Source organism: Engystomops pustulosus, chromosome 4 (assembly GCF_040894005.1).
Source record: "Engystomops pustulosus chromosome 4, aEngPut4.maternal, whole genome shotgun sequence".
In the NCBI taxonomy this organism is placed as follows: Eukaryota; Metazoa; Chordata; class Amphibia; order Anura; family Leptodactylidae; genus Engystomops; species Engystomops pustulosus.
Window position 1 is genome coordinate 18578318 of NC_092414.1, and position 23805 is coordinate 18602122.

Here is a 23805-nt window from a genome sequence, read left to right on the forward strand (position 1 = left end):
CATATCCCCATAACACTACTAACCACAGTGCCCCATAACTATGCCAGGTACATAACCCCCCATAACACTACTAACCACAGTGCCCCATAACTATGCCAGGTACATAACCCCCATAACACTACTAACCACAGTGCCCCATAACTATGCCAGGCACATAACCCCATAACACTACTAACGACAGTGCCCCATAACTATGTCAGGCACATATCCCCCATAACACTACTAATCACAGTGCCCCATAACTATGCCAGGGACATAACCCCCATAACACTACTAACCACAGTGCCCCATAACTGTGCCAGGCACATAACCCCATAACACTACTAACCACAGTGCCCCATAACTATGCCAGGCACATATCCCCATAACACTACTAACCACAGTGCCCCATAACTATGCCAGGTACATAACCCCCATAACACTACTAACCACAGTGCCCCATAACTATGCCAGGCACATAACCCCATAACACTACTAACCACAGTGCCCCATAACTATGTCAGGCACATATCCCCCATAACACTACTAATCACAGTGCCCCATAACTATGCCAGGGACATAACCCCCATAACACTACTAACCACAGTGCCCCATAACTGTGCCAGGCACATAACCCCATAACACTACTAACCACAGTGCCCTATAACTATGCCAGGCACATATCCCCATAACACTACTAACCACAAAGCCCCATAACTATGCCAGGTACATAACCCCCATAACACTACTAACCACAGTGCCCCATAACTATGCCAGGCACATAACCCCATAACACTACTAACCACAGTGCCCCATAACTATGCCAGGGACATAACCCCCATAACACTACTAATCACAGTGCCCCATAACTATGCCAGGTACATAACCCCCATAACACTACTAATCAAAGTGCCCCAAAACTATGCTACGCACATAACCCCATAACACTACTAATCACAGTACCCCATAACTATGCCAGGCACATAACCCCCATAGCACTACTAATCACAGTACCCCATAACTATGCCAGGCACATAACCCCCATAACACTACTAATCACAGTGCCCCATAACTATGTCAGGCACATATCCCCCATAACACTACTAACCACAGTGCCCCATAAGTATGCCAGGCACATAACCCCCATAACACTACTAATCGCAGTGCCCCATAACTATGTCAGGCACATATCCCCCATAATAATACTAACCACAGTGCCCCATAACTAAGCCAGAAACATAACCCCCATAACACTACTAACCACAGTGCCCTATAACTATGCCAGGCATATAACCCCATAACACTACTAATCACAGTGCCCCATAACTATGCCAGGTACATAACCCCCATAACACTACTAATCACAGTGCCCCATAACTATGCCAGGCACATAACCCCCATAACACTACTAACCACAGTGCCCCATAACTATGCCAGGCATATATCTCCCATAACACTACTAACCACAGTGCCCCATAACTATGCCAGGTACATAACCCCCATAACACTACTAACCACAGTGCCCCATAACTATGCCAGGCACATAACCCCATAACACTACTAACCACAGTGCCCCATAACTATGCCAGGTACATAACCCCATAACACTACTAACCACAGTGCCCCATAACTATGCCAGGTACATAACCCCCATAACACTACTAACCACAGTGCCCCATAACTATGCCAGGCACATAACCCCATAACACTACTAACCACAGTGCCCCATAACTATGCCAGGCACATAACCCCATAATACTACTAACCACAGTGCCCCATAACTATGCCAGGCACATAACCCCATAACACTACTAACCACAGTGCCCCATAACTATGCCAGGCACATAACCCCATAACACTACTAATCACAGTGCTGCGTATCTATGCCAGGCACATAACCCCCATAACAATACTAACCACAGTGCCCCATAACTATGCCAGGCACATAACCCCCATAACACTACCTTCCAACCACAGTGCCCCATAACACTACTAATCACAGTGCCCCATAACTATAACAGGCATATATCTCCCATAACACTACTAACCACAGTGCCCCATAACTATGCCAGGTACATAACCCCCATAACACTACTAATCACAGTGCCCCATAACTATGCCAGGCACATAACCCCATAACACTACTAACCACAGTGCCCCATAACTGTGCCAGGCACATAACCCCATAACACTACTAACCACAGTGCCCCATAACTATGCCAGGCACATAACCCCATAACACTACTAACCACAGTGCCCCATAACTGTGCCAGGCACATAACCCCATAACACTACTAACCACAGTGCCCCATAACTATGCCAGGCACATAACCCCATAACACTACTAACCACAGTGCCCCATAACTGTGCCAGGCACATAACCCCATAACACTACTAATCACAGTGCTGCGTATCTATGCCAGGTACATAACCCCCATAACAATACTAACCACAGTGCCCCATAACTATGCCAGGCACATAACCCCCATAACACTACTAATCACAGTGCCCCATAACTATGCCAGGCAAATATCTCCCATAACACTACTAACCACAGTGCCCCATAACTATGCCAGGTACATAACCCCCATAACACTACTAATCACAGTGCCCCATAACTATGCCAGGCACATAACCCCATAACACTACTAACCACAGTGCCCCATAACTGTGCCAGGCACATAACCCCATAACAGTACTAACCACAGTGCCCCATAACTATGCCAGGCACATAACCCCATAACACTACTAACCACAGTGCCCCATAACTATGCCAGGTACATAACCCCCATAACACTACTAACTACAGTGTCCCATAACTATGCCAGGCACATATCCCGATAACACTACTAACCACAGTGCCCCATTACTATGCCAGGTACATAACCCCCATAACACTACTAACCACAGTGCCCCATAACTATGCCAGGCACATATCCCCATAACACTACTAACCACAGTGCCCCATAACTATGCCAGCTACATAACCCCCATAACACTACTAACCACAGTGCCCCATAACTATGCCAGGTACATAACCCCCATAACACTACTAACCACAGTGCCCCATAACTATGCCAGGCACATAACCCCATAACACTACTAACCACAGTGCCCCATAACTATGTCAGGCACATATCCCCCATAACACTACTAATCACAGTGCCCCATAACTATGCCAGGGACATAACCCCCATAACACTACTAACCACAGTGCCTCATAACTATGCCAGGCACATATCCCCATAACACTACTAACCACAGTGCCCCATAACTATGCCAGGTACATAACCCCATAACACTACTAATCACAGTGCCCCATAACTATGCCAGGCACATGACCCCATAACACTACTAACCACAGTGCCCCATAACTATGCCAGGTACATAACCCCCATAACACTACTAATCACAGTGCCCCATAACTATGCCAGGCACATATCCCCATAACACTACTAACCACAGTGCCCCATAACTATGCCAGGCACATAACCCCATAACACTACTAATCACAGTGCCCCATAACAATGCTACAAAAAGAAACCTTTTTAAAAGTTGTGTTTACCACAGTCGCCATCTGTAGTCCTATATTCTGACCGTCTGGACACTAAATATCCGGAAAAGTAATTCCATGTCTTAATTGATAAGTTTTTGGTACAACTTCCTACAGTTTGAGTTAAAAATGTGTCCCCCCAGTGCTAGTAAGTGACCAAAAGTTCAAGAGACATAATCACCCAGCCCCCGAGGATCCATTGACCTTGTATGACTTCCCTTCTAGAAGTTTCCAGGAAATCCCTGACAGTGAGGGGGTCCGGAGACGGAGGGGTGATGGACTGTTATGGTCAAGTCAATGTCTCAGAATCTTCCATATGGAAATCTCCTCTAAGCCAGTAGTGGCCCGGCAGGAGATCTTCACTGAGAACAAGGATAGAAGCTCCAATTTATGGGGGTTGTAGTTTTAACCCCTACTTGAGAGTTACTACTAGGAAATAGTTTACTAGTGCAATGGGTCCTACGTAAATTGGATCCCCACCAACTTGACGTGTAGGACCTATTACCTTTACAATGGAAAACCCCTTTAAGGGGTAATGTCTCCTATGTTGCTCATGAGATTGTTCTCCTGACTCTCCAGGCCTTCTGATTTTCAATGGGAAGGTGCCTGAGCACTAAGGTTCCAGGTTCACTATTGCTCAAGCAAAGGTCTTCATTCATCTATCTGCCCAACTTCTCATCTCTTCTCTTGCATGAGGGCATAGATGGCTAACCTTATCTCGTTTTTCTAAGCCACACCTACTCATGGAGCACAACGCCCACTTTATGGTGTGTTGGGACATAAAGCTTTTGAATCCACTGTAAAATCACCGGTAATCCGTGGTGGCTGTAGGTCTTGGGTTGTAGGTCTTGGGTTGTAGGTCTTGAGTATGGGTTGTAGGAGAATGGTTTGACCACATACAAGATGGTCCTGTGTTCTCTGACCTCAGCCTGACTATGATTTATGACAGAACTCCGCCCAACTCTGACCTCAACCTATTGGGGCAGATTTACTTACCCGGTCCGTTCGCGATCCAGCGGTGCGTTCTCTGTGCTGGATTCGGGTCCGGCCGGGATTCATCAAGGTAGTTCCTCCGCCGTCCACCAGGTGGCGCTGCTGCGCTGAAAAGCATCTGAACGCGCTGGAGTTCAACGGGCCGGACCAAGTGAAGGTAAGCGCGTCCCAAGCGACACATTTCTTTTTTTAAATGCGGCGGTTTTTCCGAATCCGTCGGGTTTTTGCTCAGCCACGCCCCCGGTTTCCGTCGCGTGCATGCCGGCGCCGATGCGCCACAATCCGATCGCGTGCGCCAAAATCCCGGGGCAATTCAGGGAAAATCAGCACAAATCGGAAATATTCGGGTAACGCGTCGGGAAAACGCGAATTGGGCCCTTAGTAAATGACCCCCATTGTCTAACTATATCCCTGCTGTCCGATGGTGCCACACAAGTCTCTCTCTCAACCCATTTGAGATAGCTGTCACTTACCTGAGAGTACTCTGAGTACCACGGCCTGGTGGTTTGTTTGCAACCAAGTTCGTGAGAATTAAAGAGTGAAAACTAGGGTGGTTCTTAGATACCACATTCAAAAGTAGCTCCTGTACGTACCTCTAATGTCCCTTGGTGTCACACAACAGTCTCTCTTGATACATCCAGGTTGGCCATCAATACCCTTCGATTGGGGTAGCGACCTGGTGGTTTCCCTAAACTGAAGTCCATGAGGCTTAAAGGGTGAATGCCAGGGTCTTCTTAGACACCTTCTCAGAAGTAGCCCCTGACCTCAGCTTGTTTTTTGACTGTAACTCTAATGTCCCTTGGTGCCACACAACAGTCTCTCCTCAACCATTTGGCTAAACCATCACTAAACTGAGACTACTCTGTGGTACCGGCCTGGGGGTTTGTTTGCAACCAAGTCCTTGATGGATAAAGGGAGATTACTGGGAAGCTACTTAGATACCACCTTCAGAAGTAGGCCTTGTACCACTACTGTCCCCCTTACCTGTTGACCCCATGATCTCCTCATTAGTCTCTCTTGACACATTTGGGTCGGGCATCAGTAAAAAGAGACTACTCGTCTACTGAGGTAGCAACCTGGTGGTTTCCCTGCATTGAAGTCCAATGAAGGGGGCTTCTTAGACACCATCTCAGAAGTAGGCCCTGACCTTGGCCTGTGTTCTTCCCCTTGGTCCCACACTACAGTCGTTCTTCACGAATTAAGGTTAACCGTCAGTAAACTGCGACTACTCTGAGGTAGTGACCTTGGTTGTTTCCCTACAAAGAAGTCCACGAGGGTTAAAGGGTGAATGTCAGGGGGGCTCAGAAGTAGCCCCTCAAAAAATCAGTTCAAAGACACAGATGGTCCAAGGCTATTGGTCCCTTTTGTTGGCTGTGCCATATTGGCTGGTTACCCAGGCAGCTGTATCTTGAATATACTTTATGGTAATATTACATGGGCTCGATATAGTATGGGGGGCACCACACAGAACCAAGCCCGCATCCCAGTGCACTGATTGATAAGTGGCTGCCGATGCTTTATTCTCCTATAATGGGGCCCCGTTTATGTGTGACCTGGTAGATACAGACGCTGCCGGTTATTAGACCTAGTGATTGGGAGCACATGTATTTATTTTGATGGGAGCAGCGCTGGTGGTCGGGGGGCACGGACCTCGCGCAGGGGGGAGTCATTACACATTCATTATTTGTACGTGACTGTTCTATTTATTATCCATGTGACATGTTATAGAGGGCAAGACTACGGAGAAATGGGGGCAACGAGGCCACGGGGTATGTGCTGTGTATACTGGTACTAATGTGTGATATATATATATACTGATAGGTGTTATATCTATCTATCTCCTATCTATCTATCTCATATGTATCTATCTATTATCTATCTATCTCATATCTATCTATCTATCTATCTCCTATCTATCTATCTATCTCATATCTATCTATCTATCTATCTATCTCCTATCTATCTGCAACACCCTCGCCGATGCAATGGCGAGGTAGTGCTTGCGAATACGTCCCACCTGTAGGTAACACCACATTACATTACATGGTCCTTATAGGATCAAGGGGAAATTGCAGTGGTTAATCCTGCCTGGCAAGGCAGATGTTAATCTGTGATGTAATTATGTCAACCAATGTCTGTGTTACATCCTGTCTCTGTGCTCTGTAAGCTGAGATGTGATTGGAGGAGCAGCCACCACCTGACCAAAGGGAGGTAATAAAACCTCTGGCCAGGAATGTTCTGGAGAACATTAGGTGATTATTCTAGTGTGGAATCCTAGGAGAATCAGTGAGTGAGTGAGAAATCTCTGTCTGGCCCATACCAGAGCGGGAAGAGCCTAGCCCCTGCCTCTGAAGAGTGGAGCATTAGACTGGAGTTAGTGTAGTGAGGAAAAGGGGTATCATCTTACCTTTAAAGGTGATACCTGAAGCCCTACAGGACAAGCTGAAGCTTCCTACCAGGACACAGCTGCCTCCCAGCCTGCCCTCTACATCCAGGCTGGTGAACTATCTCCTGAGGCTCCCTCCAACTCACATCTCGGCACCCCATCTACCTGTTAAAGGCACGTTTGCTGCGGTTCCTGCGGTTCAAATAAAGAACTGTAAGTTGTTTTCTTCAACTTCTGTCTCCGTCTGGTCCCTGCTAATACGGCTGCCTTCATCACCGGCACCCTGTCCATCACCCAGAGACTCACACTCGGGACATTAAGGGGTTGCCCCAGGGAGATCCGCTATAGCAGCCGCTCCCTCATCATTTCTTGCCAACACCACCCTGCTGGAGACCTGCCAGGCTGTAGGACAGCCCTCCGGTTCCCCCGTACCAAGCACCGTGACAATAGCGTGCTTAGGCCGCAACCGCCAGCCACTCCGGTACCGCGGGCCCCGGCTGTCTCCAGGCCTCCCCTTTAAGGCTAGGCCCCGGTGGGGGATGTTGCAAGTGGCGTCACGAACAGGATATATACTTCTGTGCCTTATCCTGGCACTAAAGACTGTACTTTATTAAGAAAAAGACTGTGCTGCCTAACCCTGCTGCCATCCGGGTTTAGGCCCAAGTGTTTGTGTGTTTCTACATTGAACTTTATACTGCTGCCACGTGCTGTCGAGCGCCGCTCCAGCACTCAAGAGGTTAATTCCTGCAAGGACTGTGTCAGCTCTGCTACATCCGGCGCTGCTGCGCCTGAAGCCTTTACCTCAGAGGCGTGTGGCGCAGCAAGTATTTCCAGCCCGCCAAATCCTCACTGGCGGGAACTCCAGAGGCGTCACTAGGCTCCGCCCCCTGCGCGAGTGGCGCGAACTACCGTGGAGGAGGAGCTGGAGCGAGTGCGGCCGGCAACGAAGAGGGTTAATCGGCCATCTTGGATTTCGGCGCAGGCCATGCCTGAAGCCTGCCAGCAGTGTGCGCCTCATCCGGAGTTCCGGCGCACGTGTCCTGCGACTGGAGGAGAACACCGCTGAGCATCACCGAGCCCCTGCTGCCTGCCGGACATCGGGAACGGAGACCTTCGTGCACCGGAGCTGTCCTGTCACCGCGGCTGATCCTGAGTGAGTACCGCTGGGGAAGTTAAAGGGGGGTAGAGATTGTTTCCGATGCTAGGTTATTGGCTCACCTCCCAGGGAATAGTGACTGTGTCTTAAAGTGCCCACGTCCCATTCTAGCCATCGCCCATAGCAACGGACATTGTGTAACCCTACAGACTTCCCTCAGCTAGGCCAGTCATGTCCGCCCAGGACGAAGATACGGGACTGGCGCAAGTCCCGTCCCCTGGTCCCTCCTCAGGGTACCGGAGCATGTTAAGTCCCCCAGAGAGTCCTTTCAGCCCTGCTACAACTAGTGTCCCTGGGACTCCCACCATGATGCCTCTGACTATGCCCTACTATCCGGGGGCCCCCTGGTTACCCCACTACGAGGGAGAATCACACACTCTCTCTGAATTCAGAGACAAATTGTTAGCCACCTTCGCCCTGTGTCCGTTTACAGAGGAACAGAAAGTGGGCATCCTCATCGGGCAGTTGAAAGGACCCGCTCTCCGGGAAGTCAAGTCTTGGCCCCGAGAACAGTGTCAGAATGTGGTCCAGATTCTTGATAGGCTACGCAATACCTTTGACAAGTGTACTGTCTCCGAGTTGAAGCAGAAATTCTTCGGGAAAAGACAGAAGCCCCAAGAGTCCCTCCGAGACTTTGCCCTCTCCCTACAGGAGACATGGAAGGCCATCACCTGCCTTGAGCCCAAAGACGCTGAAACCTCTGATCAAACCTTAAGGGAACAATTTATTAATGGACTTGTTGATAGAAATCAAAGGTGTCAACTAAAGATCATCTCTTCTCAACATGCCCAGGCCTCCTTCCTTGAGTTTAAGGAAATTGCCATTGACATATTAGGGGACCGACCGCCTACTGGACCGCAGAAAGAGCCTGAATCCGTGGAAATGGAGGAATCTGCTCTAGCTTGCTATCCAACGCAGTCGATATCACCTACTCCTGCGGCTACGGAAGTTGCTGACTTAGCAGGACAGGTCTCTAATCTGGCGGACACCCTGAATAAAATCCTCGATCGGTTGACCCAGGTGGAAGTAACTGTCTCCGCTATGAGGAGGAAACCTCCAGAGAACCCGGTACGGTCAGCTACTCCTCGTGAATCTCCGACTAAACAGCGCCCAAAAGAAGCGAAGTCGTTAAGCACCTGGAGTCAGAAGAAACCCCGTCAGCGGTGCAGCTACTGCCATAAATATGGGCATGAAGAGAATGACTGTCGTCAGTTAAACGACAAACCCTTGGAGCTAAGGGACGACCTCCAAGGGAAGAACTTGTAAGTCCCCGAGATGCTAACTGGATGCCCAGGTTCGTGGGGACTCGCCCCATGGTTCATGTAACCATCAATGGAGTTACCCTACCGGCCTTAATTGATACCGGCTCTCAAGTGACCACCCTCCGGAGTGCTGCCTTCGAGAAATGCCGAGGAAAAGCATCCCTAGTCCAGCCTCCAAAGGCTTACTTGAACATTATTGCTACGAACGGAAAACCCGTACCCATCCGCGGCTACTGGGAGCCCACGCTAACCATTGGAGACACTGAGTTAACCAGACAGGGCGTAGTGGTGACACGTGTGCCCGAAAACGGTAACTTCTCCCTGGTACTGGGTACCAATGTCCTCCGCAATTGCTACCCTGAAGTGCTGAAGGCTCTCCACGACTCCCTGCCAACAGTGCCCAACGGTTCCCGGAAGGTAATTCAGGAGACTATGCAGGTTCTAGCGGCGCAACAGAAGTTTGCTGGCCCTAATGGAGAAATCTGCAGAGCCCGGATCAAGGATCCCCAACCTGTCCGCCTTCAACCTGGGACTGAGACGTTAGTATGGTGTCGAGCCTGCATGGGCGTCCAAGGTCAAGACTACCAGGCGATAGTAGAACCTCTACCAGCTGATGAAGACCTGCCCATTCTAGCCGCCAGGAGCCTAGTCACCGTATCCCGAGGACAAGTACCCATTCGATTACTAAATGTGGGAGACTCCCCAGTGGATCTGAGAAAGTACCAAGCCGTAGCCACTCTCTTCAGTGTCCATCCTGAAGACTTGGTGGAAACCGCTCTGTCTGCCTCCCAACAGTTGGAAGTGAAGCCAAGTGCTGAAGGTGAGCCTGCCGAGCAATCCTGGTGGCTTGAGCTCAATATTGGAGACGACGATTTTACTCCTGCAGACCAAGTACAAGGTGTCCTGGATGTCGTTATGAAGCACCACCAAGCCTTCAGCAAACACCCACTGGATTTTGGGCAGACTACTCTGATCCAACATACCATCCCTACTGGCTCTCATCCTCCTATCAAGGAACGATACCGGCCCATACCTCCAGCCCGCTACCAAGAGGTGAAAAAGCTGGTACAAGAGATGAAGACAGCCAACGTTATCCGGGAGAGTCACAGCCCATGGGCTGCCCCGCTGGTCCTTGTGAAGAAGAAGGATGGAACCCTTCGATTCTGTGTTGACTATAGGAAGATCAACAATATCACCCACAAGGACGCCTATCCTCTGCCTCGAATCGAGGAATCCCTCGCAGCCCTAGGGTCAGCTGCCTACTTCTCTACCCTGGACCTGACCAGTGGCTACTGGCAAGTGGCCATGGCACCGGAAGACAGAGAGAAGACGGCTTTCACCACCCCAATGGGCTTGTTCGAGTTCAACAACATGCCGTTCGGGCTATGCAACGCCCCAGGCACATTTCAACGGCTGATGGAGAGATGTTTGGGTCATCGCAACTTCGAGACCGTCCTGCTATATTTGGACGACATCATCATCTACTCCAAGACTTATGAAGACCACCTCCACCATCTGGCTGAAGTCTTCCAAATCCTGACCCAACATGGGTTGAAGGTCAAGCCATCCAAGTGCCACCTGCTACAACCTAGTGTCAAGTACCTGGGACATGTGGTGAGCGCTCATGGAATTGAGCCAGATCCAGAGAAGATTGCAGCTGTCTATGACTGGCCTACCCCATCAACCGTACGGGACATCAAAAGCTTCCTGGGATTTGCCAGTTATTACAGGCGTTTCATCCCGAAGTTTGCCCAGCTGGCGGCTCCCTTACAAGAGCTTCTAAGGGGCCTGCCAAAAGAGAGCCAACGTTCCCGAGTAGCCATTGAGTGGACGGCCGAACGAGAAGCTGCCTTCCAGATGCTCAAGCAACGGTTGACTGAGCCCCCGGTGTTGGGATATCCAGACTATACTCTGCCTTTCACCCTATACACTGATGCCAGCAAGCAAGGTCTAGGGGCGGTATTATCCCAGCTCCAAAACGGAACTGAAAGGGTCATAGCCTACGCCAGCCGTTCCCTCCGAGAACCGGAGCAAAACGACCAGAACTATAGTTCCTTCAAGTTGGAGTTTCTGGCGTTAGTCTGGGCTGTGACCGAAAAGTTCAAGGACTACCTAGCTGCATCATCTTTCACTGTCTTCACAGACAATAATCCTTTGGCGCATCTGAACACCGCACGTCTTGGAGCACTGGAACAACGGTGGGCCTCCAGACTTGCCAATTTCAGCTTTACCATCAAGTACCGGGCTGGTAAGACCAATGACAACGCCGACGCTCTGTCCCGTCTCCCTGACCAGTGGGAGGGACCCTCCACGGATGCTCAGTGGGAAGATGTGGAGATGCCAGCGTTCTATGCCCGGTTTGTGCGTCAAGATGCCCAGAGAGTTTACTCCCTACCGACAGAGGCAGAGCCAGCGACTCCTCAAGAAGAGTCAGAGCCCCCTGCGGAGAAGGACCTCTGGATGAGTCTTCAGGCTGATAGCCGTGCCATAGGAGAAGTAATGGACTATCTCTCTAGTGGGCGAGTGCCTGAAAGAATCCGGCGCAGAAGAGCTGATGGAGAACTGTCTCAATTGTGGCGCCAGAGAAAGACTCTGAGCATGCACCAAGGTCTGCTCAAGAGAAGAACTCTGGACCCTATCACTTATGATCGGATATACCAGATTCTGATTCCCAGGAGGGACGCCAAGATAGTACTGGAAATGTACCATGACCAGTCTGGACACTTTGGCGCTCAGAAGACTGAAGCCACCCTCCGAAGGCGATTCTTCTGGGTCAACATGAAGTCCGACATTGAAGCCTGGTGTCGAGAATGCCCGGCCTGCGCCATCGCTCGAGGAGAGCGACACAACCAAAGGGCCCCTCTCCGTCCCATTGTGAGCCAACGGCCCTTGGAGATCCTGGCATTGGACCACGTGAAGTTGGAGCCAAGCAGATCCGGTCACAGTTATGCTCTTACGATCATCGACCACTATACCAAATTTGTGGTTGCAGTACCTGTCAGAGATCTGTCTGCAAGGACTACCGCAGCGGCCCTGTGGAAGAGCTTCATCCTCCCCTATGGCTGTCCGAACCAGATCCTTACAGACCAAGGAACAGCATTTGAGTCCCAAGTCTTCCAGGAGCTGTGCACTCTATATGGCTGCAAGAAGCTGAGGACCACAGCCTATCATCCCCAAGGCAACGGGCTTTGTGAAAAGATGAACCAGACTCTAATCAATATGCTGAGGACTCTGACCCCTGCAAAAAGGGCTGACTGGCCAAAGCTGTTGCCCGAATTAGTGTACCTGTACAACAATACCACTCATTGCTCCACAGGATACACCCCGTATTATCTGATGTTCGGGAGACACGGCCATCTCCCTGCTGATATGACCTGGGACATGGAGTCCCCTGATTCCCAGTCTTTACTCCCTCAGACTGACTGGGTTCACGAACACCAGAGGCGCCTGGCGGATGCCAGAGAAGTTGTGGATCTGCGGTTGGAAGAGGCCCGAGAGAAACAAAAAAGGGACTTCGATCGTAATGCCTGTGCTGAGCCTTTTGCCCCAGGAGATCGAGTGTGGCTGCGCAACAACCATCCTACCAGTAAGCTAGATGGGCGTTGGGAGCGTGAGCCATACCTAGTTAGGGACAGTCTCTCCCCTGAAGTCTACGAGATTTCAAGAGGAGACCGTCCACTACTCCGGGTACATAGGAACCGGCTGAAGAGATGTCTTCGTCCTTTTGCCCCTATGTCCATACCTCTCACCTCGACCCCCAACTTACAGACCTCCTTGTGTTCACCTACCCCCAGTTTCTTGGAACTTGTGACTGTGCCTCAATTCTGTTTTGTTTCCACTCCAGTAAGAGGTACCTCGGAGAGACCATCATCCCCACCGCAGTCTCCAATACTGCTGCCTGTGGAGGATGATCCGGCTCCAGTGTCTGCAACCCCTGAAGCATCAGAGGCAGCTGAGACTCCGACTCCAGCGCTTGACTCAGAGGAGGACGATGAGGAGGTTGTTATCTTCTCCAGGCCGGAACTTCGAAGGTCTCAAAGGGAGACAAAAGGTAAAGCTCCTGCGTACCTGCAGGAGTACCAGCTGGTGACACGCAGAAGCAGGAGGCAGGTACGTTTTTCTGACACCGAAGTACTTACCACCAAAGAAGATGCAGAGTAACCCCTGAAGGGCTGTAGCCCACTTCAGGTACTGTACTGTGTACATATGTATATTTTTGTCCTTACCCTAAAGAGCCAGAGACTTTCCTGAGACTCTTACCCTTATTTATCTCAGTCAAGAGACATACCTTGAACTGATTATTGTCCTGTGCTATGATAGCACTCTTCCTCTGCCACAGCAGAGATTTCTTCAAAGGACTCTGTCCCTCTCAAAAAAAAAGAGGAGACCCTTTGCTTCTTCATTGCACTTTTCCCCCACATCAAGGGCTGTACCCAGAAGATGGACTTTGTCATTAGAGACCTTCTGAGAGACTTTTGCCAGATACTACAAGGGAAAAGTGGCTATTGACTATTATTTTGCACTTAATGCCTTCCTTTTTAGGTATGGGCATTATGCTTGCACCTTTTTATGCCTTTTCCTTTTCAGGTAAAGAGACATTCTATTCTGCTACCCTGAGTAGCCTATCTACTTCTGTAACGTTTGCAATGTTATAAGATGTGTACCCATTGGGCTCCTAAGCCAATGTGAATTTACCAAATGTTTGCACACTGTCATATATGCCAGTAGTCTGCATTAACCCTTTCATAGGCTTTTCAGGTTGTAGTGTGGCTGTGTCGGACCGTCTCTATGTAGTACAATGTTTTATTGTGTCACATATGCCAATGTAATGCATATACACACACTATATAATTGCCGCCAGGGAAGAAGTGTTGATAAAACAAATATACAGGCCTTGGTGCAAGGAGTGGATTACAGGACATCAATATTTACATTCAAATTGCATTGCTGCAAATGGAGGTCTTTTGACCAAAAAATAAAGACTATAAAATTTAACTTTTATTTCTATTTGTCTAATAGCGATTCAAAAATCAATCTGTAATTGTTGTTTGAAATCAATATACTGAATCAAGGCTATTATTAAAATCTTTACGTGATAGCGGAAGGTGAGTATTGTTATATATTAGAAGCGGGACCTTTGGAATGTAAACCCGTATAGTATGTGTGTGCAGGTTTCCTGCTATGCAGCTGACTGCTGTTTGTATATCATAGCTCTCCTGACAGTCTTGCCTCTCCTGACAGTCTCTAAGATAAAAGGAGGATAAATGCCGTTGATCCTCTCTTCACTTGTGTTCACACATACTCTCAAGGAGGGGGTATTTGTAGGAAACTTCAGGCATGCACATGCTCTCAAGGGAAGGGTATTTGTAGGAGATGACAGGCATACATTATGACATACACACACACATATATCTATCCTGGTATCCAAATGATCAGTATACTCAAATTTAGAGGTAGTTGCTAGATTGAACTAAAAGATTTCTCACTGCAGTCTGACAAATCTAAGTTCTGTAGCTAGCCTCCGCTTTCTATCACAAAAACTTTTCAGTTCAGCCCTGACACCCCCTGAGGACGCCAGGTCGTGGCGAAACATGTCGGGGGGGCTGACCGAACGAAAAACCTTTTAATTTTTGTGATAGAAAGCGGAGGCTAGCTACAGAACTTAGATTTGTCAGACTGCAGTGAGAAATCTTTTAGTTCAATCTAGCAACTACCTCTAAATTTGAGTATACTGATCATTTGGATACCAGGATAGATATATGTGTGTGTGTATGTCATAATGTATGCCTGTCATCTCCTACAAATACCCTTCCCTTGAGAGCATGTGCATGCCTGAAGTTTCCTACAAATACCCCCTCCTTGAGAGTATGTGTGAACACAAGTGAAGAGAGGATCAACGGCATTTATCCTCCTTTTATCTTAGAGACTGTCAGGAGAGGCAAGACTGTCAGGAGAGCTATGATATACAAACAGCAGTCAGCTGCATAGCAGGAAACCTGCACACACATACTATACGGGTTTACATTCCAAAGGTCCCGCTTCTAATATATAACAATACTCACCTTCCGCTATCACGTAAAGATTTTAATAATAGCCTTGATTCAGTATATTGATTTCAAACAACAATTACAGATTGATTTTTGAATCGCTATTAGACAAATAGAAATAAAAGTTAAATTTTATAGTCTTTATTTTTTGGTCAAAAGACCTCCATTTGCAGCAATGCAATTTGAATGTAAATATTGATTCCCAATAGGTCTAGACCAGCACTCTATACTCTGGATCTTTCCTAGCCAAATGTGTAACATTTTTCTTTTCTGGATTACAGGACATGACACCACACCTTTCCTACTGTACAGTTCGGTTTAATGGCGTCAGCGACCAACTGTCATACAGCTACATTTTTGTCTTAGTCCGACACCAACCCAGGTGCCTGTCTCCAGGACCATGGGCGGTTTGTCCCTACACCTCACATAGCCTGCACTTCCCAGAAGTGCCCTTAGCCCCCTCTGTGCCCCAAAACATCTGTAGTCGAGCCGAGGGCGGCTCTTTCAATTGCCCCCGGGGTATGCAACACCCTCGCCGATGCAATGGCGAGGTAGTGCTTGCGAATACGTCCCACCTGTAGGTAACACCACATTACATTACATGGTCCTTATAGGATCAAGGGGAAATTGCAGTGGTTAATCCTGCCTGGCAAGGCAGATGTTAATCTGTGATGTAATTATGTCAACCAATGTCTGTGTTACATCCTGTCTCTGTGCTCTGTAAGCTGAGATGTGATTGGAGGAGCAGCCACCACCTGACCAAAGGGAGGTAATAAAACCTCTGGCCAGGAATGTTCTGGAGAACATTAGGTGATTATTCTAGTGTGGAATCCTAGGAGAATCAGTGAGTGAGTGAGAAATCTCTGTCTGGCCCATACCAGAGCGGGAAGAGCCTAGCCCCTGCCTCTGAAGAGTGGAGCATTAGACTGGAGTTAGTGTAGTGAGGAAAAGGGGTATCATCTTACCTTTAAAGGTGATACCTGAAGCCCTACAGGACAAGCTGAAGCTTCCTACCAGGACACAGCTGCCTCCCAGCCTGCCCTCTACATCCAGGCTGGTGAACTATCTCCTGAGGCTCCCTCCAACTCACATCTCGGCACCCCATCTACCTGTTAAAGGCACGTTTGCTGCGGTTCCTGCGGTTCAAATAAAGAACTGTAAGTTGTTTTCTTCAACTTCTGTCTCCGTCTGGTCCCTGCTAATACGGCTGCCTTCATCACCGGCACCCTGTCCATCACCCAGAGACTCACACTCGGGACATTAAGGGGTTGCCCCAGGGAGATCCGCTATAGCAGCCGCTCCCTCATCATTTCTTGCCAACACCACCCTGCTGGAGACCTGCCAGGCTGTAGGACAGCCCTCCGGTTCCCCCGTACCAAGCACCGTGACAATAGCGTGCTTAGGCCGCAACCGCCAGCCACTCCGGTACCGCGGGCCCCGGCTGTCTCCAGGCCTCCCCTTTAAGGCTAGGCCCCGGTGGGGGATGTTGCATATCTATCTATCTATCTGTCTCCTATCTATCTATCTATCTATCTATCTATCTATCTCCTATCTATCTATCTATCTATCTATCTATCTATCTCCTATCTATCTATCTATCTATCTATCTGCTATCTATCTCCTATCTATTTATCTATCTATCTATTTATCTCCTATCTATCTATCTATCTATCTATCTATCTATCTATCTATCTATCTATCTATCTCATATCTATCTATCTATCTCATATCTATCTATCAATCTATCTATCTAATATCTATCTCCTATCTATCTAATATCTATCTATCTATTTATCTCATATCTATCTCATGTCTATCTATCTATCTATCTATCTATCTATCTCATATCTATCTATCTCATGTATATCTATCTATCTATCTATCTATCTATCTATCTATCTATCTATCTATCTCATATCTATCTCATATCTATCTCATATCTATCTATCTATCTATCTATCTATCTCATATCTATCTATCTCATGTCTATCTATCTATCTATCTCCTATCTATCTATCTATCTCCTATCTATCTATCTATCTATCTCCTATCTATCTATCTATCTATCTATCTCCTATCTATCTCCTATCTATCTATCTATCTATCTATCTATCTATCTATCTATCTATCTATCTATCTCCTATCTATCTATCTATCTATCTCCTATCTATCTATCTATCTATCTATCTATCTATCTATCTATCTCCTATCTATCTATCTATCTATCTATCTATCTATCTATCTATCTATCTATCTATCTATTTATCTCCTATCTATCTATCTATCTCCTATCTATCTATCTATCTCCTATCTATCTATCTATCTATCTATCTATCTATCTATCTGTCTCATATCTATCTATCTATCTCATATCTATCTATCTATCTATCTGTCTCATATCTATCTATCTATCTCATAGCTTTCTAACATTTCCTTGATCAATGTAATAAATAGAGAAACCTCTTTCCTTTCCCTCCAGTAGTTGTGAAGGTCACGGCTTACAAGGTCAGATCCATCTTTCATGGTGATGATGACAATAAAATGATGACATTTTCTAAATTGCACTTGAGTCGATGTTGCAATTTCATGATTGGGGTCAAACATTGTCTCACACATCTCTGGAGCGTCTCATATGTCCGGATGTACAGTAGTAATGCGGCTCTCTATCATGTCTGTGTATACGGTAGTCTTTGGCGGTTTTCTCCGAGGCTCTGGACTCGTTCTGGAGTTCCACAATAGTTGAGTTGAGTCCCTGAGGCTTGGCCACCAGGTCTTTGGTCAAGTTACATCTATGGGACCTTTAAGTGCCAATAATGTCCTGGAAGAGGATGTGGATTACGACGTATCTTCTACTCATCAGTGGGACTAGATCTACACATTGGGGCACATTTACTTACCCGGCCGCTTGAGCTCACGAGGTACGGAATGTCCGACGATCACTTAGATTCACTAAAATTGTGCGTCCAATTTCCTGCATGCGTCGCTTCCCCGCTGAGGTCCGCCGGAGTTCACCATCTTCTTCCTGGTGTATGTAAGTGCATTGTCTTGAGACACAATTTGAAAGTTAAATTCTGCGGTTTGTCCGAATCAGTCGGGTTGTCCGACGGCCCGCAATTCAGGGCAAATCTGAAACATTCGGAAAACCCGACGGAAATGCGTCCGACGGACCCTTAGTAAATGTGCACCAATTTTCAAGTTACATCCCGCAGTTTGTCTCAATCCGTCAAATCGTCCGATGACCCGCCCCCCGATTTGTAGCCGGCGCGATTGCAACTAAATTCAATCGCGTGCGACACAATCCCCTTGTAAATACCTGTCCCAGCGGCGCGATCCCTGAAAACGCCGGAAAACCCGACGGACATGCGGCTGCGGCTGCCCCCCATTGCGGCTCATTTACTAAGGGTTCCGAATCGCGCATTTTGGTCGCGTTTCCCGAATGTTTCCGATTTGTGCTGAATTCCCCCAGGATTTTGGCACTTGCGATCGGATTTTGGCGCATCGCCACCGGCTTTGACGCGACAGAAATCGGGGGGGGCTTGGCCGTCGGAAAACCCGACTGATTCGGAAGAACCGCAGAATTTTAAAACAATTTGTGTCGCAAGATCACCACTCACATACACCGGAACGAAGGAGATGAACTCCGGTGGACCTCAGCTCAGCAGCGACACCCGGTGGATATCGGGCGCACGGACCTTAGTGAATCCTGGCAGAACCGGAATACTCGTCAGAGAACGCGCCGCTGGATCGCGACAGGACCGGGGAAAGTAAATGAGGCCCATTATGTACGATAAGATTTTGTTACGGAATAGTCAGAATGTTCTCAGATTCCTCGGAATTAGTCACGGTTCTATAAACCAGTTCTGATCATACATGAATATGATGGACTCCATGATCTTATTTTCTTTGCGGGGGTATGTTCTGGGTTTATTTTGGCACTGTATGGGGGTGGGGGTTATAATTGCTCTCCTGTAGTTTACCGGCAAGGAGATAGTTAAGCTCCGATCGTATATCATTGACCTCCGATTCTCCTTGGAAAAATAAAATGATTCCCCCAAGAATCGACAAGTTCTTAATATGCCACAGATACATACAATAGTAATAAAACACGCACATGTTACACCGAAATGAAGTCATTTTCTCTGCGGTGAAGAATCTGTAAGTTATTCTAAACCCGGCGCTGAGCTTATAAATTACGGGGAACGTAATAGCCTGCATTCCACAACGAGTTATAGACAAGTAGTGTAGATGAAGGGAGGCGGGGCTTTGTGAAATATGGCTTCTCCCTCTGGAGAACCTTCATGTCTATTCATATATAGAAATAAATAAATTGTGTAATACTTCATTTCCCCTTCGGGGGCACTGCAGGGGAATGAAAAACTTAGTATAGTCTTAGAATAGGCCATGGATATCATCTATGGGAATACATATCCAGCTACTTCATGATAAGCTGATGATTGAGGCAACCAGTGGAGGTTCCTTAGTGAAACAGGTCGACCTTCTAGGCTCTTGATCATTGTCCAAGTGACATAGGCAAATTGCTAGTGGAAATGGGGCTCGGTCTGTATCATAGTATCATAGTTTAGACACATGTCCATCAGGTTTAAACAAGGAAGGGTAGGGATTGGACAAGGAAGAGATTTTTGGGAAAAAAATTCTATACAAAAAAACCCTTCTTGAAGCTCTCTGCTGTCCCTGCTGTGACCAGCACCTGAGGCAGGCTATTCCACAGATTGACAGTTTGCATGTATGTAGTATGTAGTGCCCATGTGACAAGGAGGGGTATAGCGCACAATAAAATGGGCATGGAATGGACAAGGGGGTGTGTCCACCTAAAGTTGGAACTTAGCTTTAAGACTTTCATAGAAGGAGAACATCACATCTAGAATAGCCTTGGTTCACAAGAAAGAAAGGGGGTCATTTACTAAGGGCCCGATTCGTGTTTTCCCGACTTCTTACCTGAATATTTCCGATTTGCACCGATTTCCCCTGAATTGCCACGGGATTTTGGCGTACGCGATCGGATTGTGGCGCATCGACACTGGCATGCACGCGACGGAAATCGGGGGGCGTGGCCGAACAAAAACCCGACGGATTCGGAAAAACCGCAGCATTTTTTAAAAAAATGTGTCGCGGAGCTTGCACTTACCTTCACTCAGCCCGAGCCGGTGTATTCCAGTGCGTTCCAGGGAACTTAAGCGCAGCAGCGCCACCTGGTGGACATCGGAGGAACTACCTTAATAAATCCCGTCCGGACCACAATCCAGCGCAGAGAGCGCGCCACTGGATCGCGAATGGACCGGGTAAGTAAATCTGCCCCAAAGTATTCATGTGTTCCACAAATAAAAAGATGAAATTTAGAATTTCTAGAATTTTTTTTTTAGATTTTATGAGATTTTCTTGACGAAACCCCCCCCCTGTTATGCAGATACGTGTAGTGTGCCTAGTGATGGAGGCCTCCTGTAGACACCTAATACCTTCTTATCCCCTCCTGCCTCCATTATGTCCTGCAGTCAGACGAGACTTGCCCGAAGAAGGTAAAAAAATAACTAAATAGAACGGGAATTGTTAGAAAAATGCTGAAACGTGAGATGTACAAATTGTGTCCGCTCTCTGCCAACTGGCTGCGACCCTTAGCTTAAAATCGGATATTATAAGAATTGTCTCCATTGCTGCCTGCAGATCTGTCTGCTCAAACTGAGTTTCACAGAGTTGTAATATGGGATTGTTTCCTTTCATGTATAGCGCCACACATGACTACTGGTGGTGATTGGTACTGCGGCCTCTTTGTTTTTGGAAGAAAGCACACCTATTTTTCCAATTCTGGATCATCCCTTTAACTACAATGGTGTTTTTTGTGTTTTTTTTTTCCAGAAAAAAGAGAAACTAACGTGGAGAGACAGAATTCCAGCATATTTAGTCAATTTTGCAGCAATTTTATTTATGGTAAGTAAAATTCCAAAATCTAAGGAATGTTCCAAGAGCCAGTTGTGCAGGTGTGCTATGTTTCCGGTAGTCACACATACCTGTAGGATATACATACATGACATTACTTATCCTGTACTGATCCTGAGTTACATCCTGTATTATACCCCAGAGCTGCACTCACTATTCTGCTGCTGGTGCAGTCACTGTGTACATACATGACATTACTTATCCTGTACTGATCCTGAGTTACATCCTGTATTATACTCCAGAGCTGCACTCACTATTCTGCTGCTGGTGCAGTCACTGTGTACATACATGACATTACTTATCCTGTACTGATCCTGAGTTACATCCAGTAATATACACCAGAGCTGCACTCACTATTCTGCTGCTGGTGCAGTCACTGTGTACATACATGACATTACTTATCCTGTACTGATCCTGAGTTACATTCTGTATTATACCCCAGAGCTGCACTCACTATTCTGCTGCTGGTGCAGTCACTGTGTACATACATGACATTACTTATCCTGTACTGATCCTGAGTTACATCCAGTAATATACACCAGAGCTGCACTCACTATTCTGCTGCTGGTGCAGTCACTGTGTACATACATGACATTACTTATCCTGTACTGATCCTGAGTTACATCCTGTATTATACCCCAGAGCTGCACTCACTATTCTGCTGCTGGTGCAGTCACTGTGTACATACATGACATTACTTATCCTGTGCTGATCCTGAGTTACATCCTGTATTATACTCCAGAGCTGCACTCACTATTCTGCTGCTGGTGCAGTCACTGTGTTCATACATGACATTACTTATCCTGTACTGATCCTGAGTTACATCCTGTATTATACCCCAGAGCTGCACTCACTATTCTGCTGCTGGTGCAGTCACTGTGTACATACATGACATTACTTATCCTGTACTGATCCTGAGTTACATTCTGTATTATACCTCCAGAGCTGCACTCACTATTCTGCTGCTGGTGCAGTCACTGTGTACATACATGACATTACTTATCCTGTGCTGATCCTGAGTTACATCCTGTATTATACTCCAGAGCTGCACTCACTATTCTGCTGCTGGTGCAGTCACTGTGTACATACATGACATTACTTACCCTGTACTGATCCTGAGTTACATCCTGTATTATACCCCAGAGCTGCACTCACTATTCTGCTGCTGGTGCAGTCACTGTGTACATACATGACATTACTTATCCTGTACTGACCCTGAGTTACATCTTGTATTATACTCCAGTGCTGCACTCACTATTCTGCTGCTGGTGCAGTCACTGTGTACATACATGACATTACTTATCCTGTACTGATCCTGAGTTACATCCTGTATTATACTCCAGAGCTGCACTCACTATTCTGCTGGTGCCAGTGTAAACAGTAGCTTGTAGTCAGATGCTACAATGTCTGATGTGATGTCCTTTTTATCTCCCACAGATCGCCCTTACATTCTCAGCAGTGTTTGGGGTCATCATATATCGGATAACAGTTGCAGCAGCCTTGGCATTTAGCGCTAATGAAGGCACCAAGTCGAATGTCCGTGTTACCGTGACCGCCACTGCTGTCATCATCAACCTGGTGGTTATTCTTATACTGGATGAAATCTACGGGTCTGTGGCAAAATGGCTCACAGAAATAGGTGAGAGATGTTCCAGGAATCCAGATTGCTGGAACTGATACAGACTCCCTTAATTTTACATTAATACAGACCCCGGATCTAGCCCAAATTAAAATCCCAAATGAGACCCTCTGAATCAATCCAGCTCTAGATCAAACTTTCTAAACAAATACCCAAGCCCATTAATCAAATAATGATCTCATACCGTGTAAATGAATTCGGCCCCCAGACCAAACCTTCTAACCAAATACAGATCCCAAACGGAGCCCATTTATCAGATTCCAATCCCAAACGCTTAAAGGAATTCAGCCCCCAGAACTAACCTTCTACCCGATTACCACCTCCAGACCGAGACCATTTATGAAATTCTTATCCTAGACCAGACCTTCTTAATTAATTCAGCCCCCAGACCAAACTTTCTACCAGAACACAAACCTCAGACTGAGCCCATTTATCAAATTTAGATCCCAGACCAAACCCTCTAAATTAATTCAGCCCCCACACCGAATGATCTTCCCTAATACAGACTCCCAAACCGAGTTCATTTATCATATTCAGATCCCAGACCCTCTAAATTAATTCAGCCCCCAGACCAAACCTTCTACTTAAATACCAACTCCATACCAAGCTCATTTACCAATTTCAGATCCCAGACCAGATCTTCTTAATTGTTTCAACCCCCAGACCAAACCTTCTACCCAAATATAGACCTCAGACTGAGCCCATTTATCAAATTCAGATCCCAGACCAGACCCTCTGAATGAATTTAGCCCCTAGACCAAACCATATAACCAAATACTTACCCTGGACTGAGCTATTTTATAAAAATCACATCCCAGACGAGACCTTCTGAATTAAT

The 23805-nt window shown here is 47.1% G+C and overlaps 1 protein-coding gene across 2 annotated transcripts in view; it reads left to right on the top strand.

The window, feature by feature from the left end:
- ANO2 (anoctamin 2) overlaps positions 1-23805 on the top strand; it is a 164854-nt gene that overhangs the window by 97385 nt on the left and 43664 nt on the right. For both annotated transcript variants that reach the window (XM_072145388.1, XM_072145389.1), the window contains 2 exons: positions 21248-21319; positions 22766-22967. In XM_072145388.1, the coding sequence (XP_072001489.1) occupies positions 21248-21319; positions 22766-22967 (274 nt within the window). The remainder of the gene's footprint in view (positions 1-21247; positions 21320-22765; positions 22968-23805) is intronic.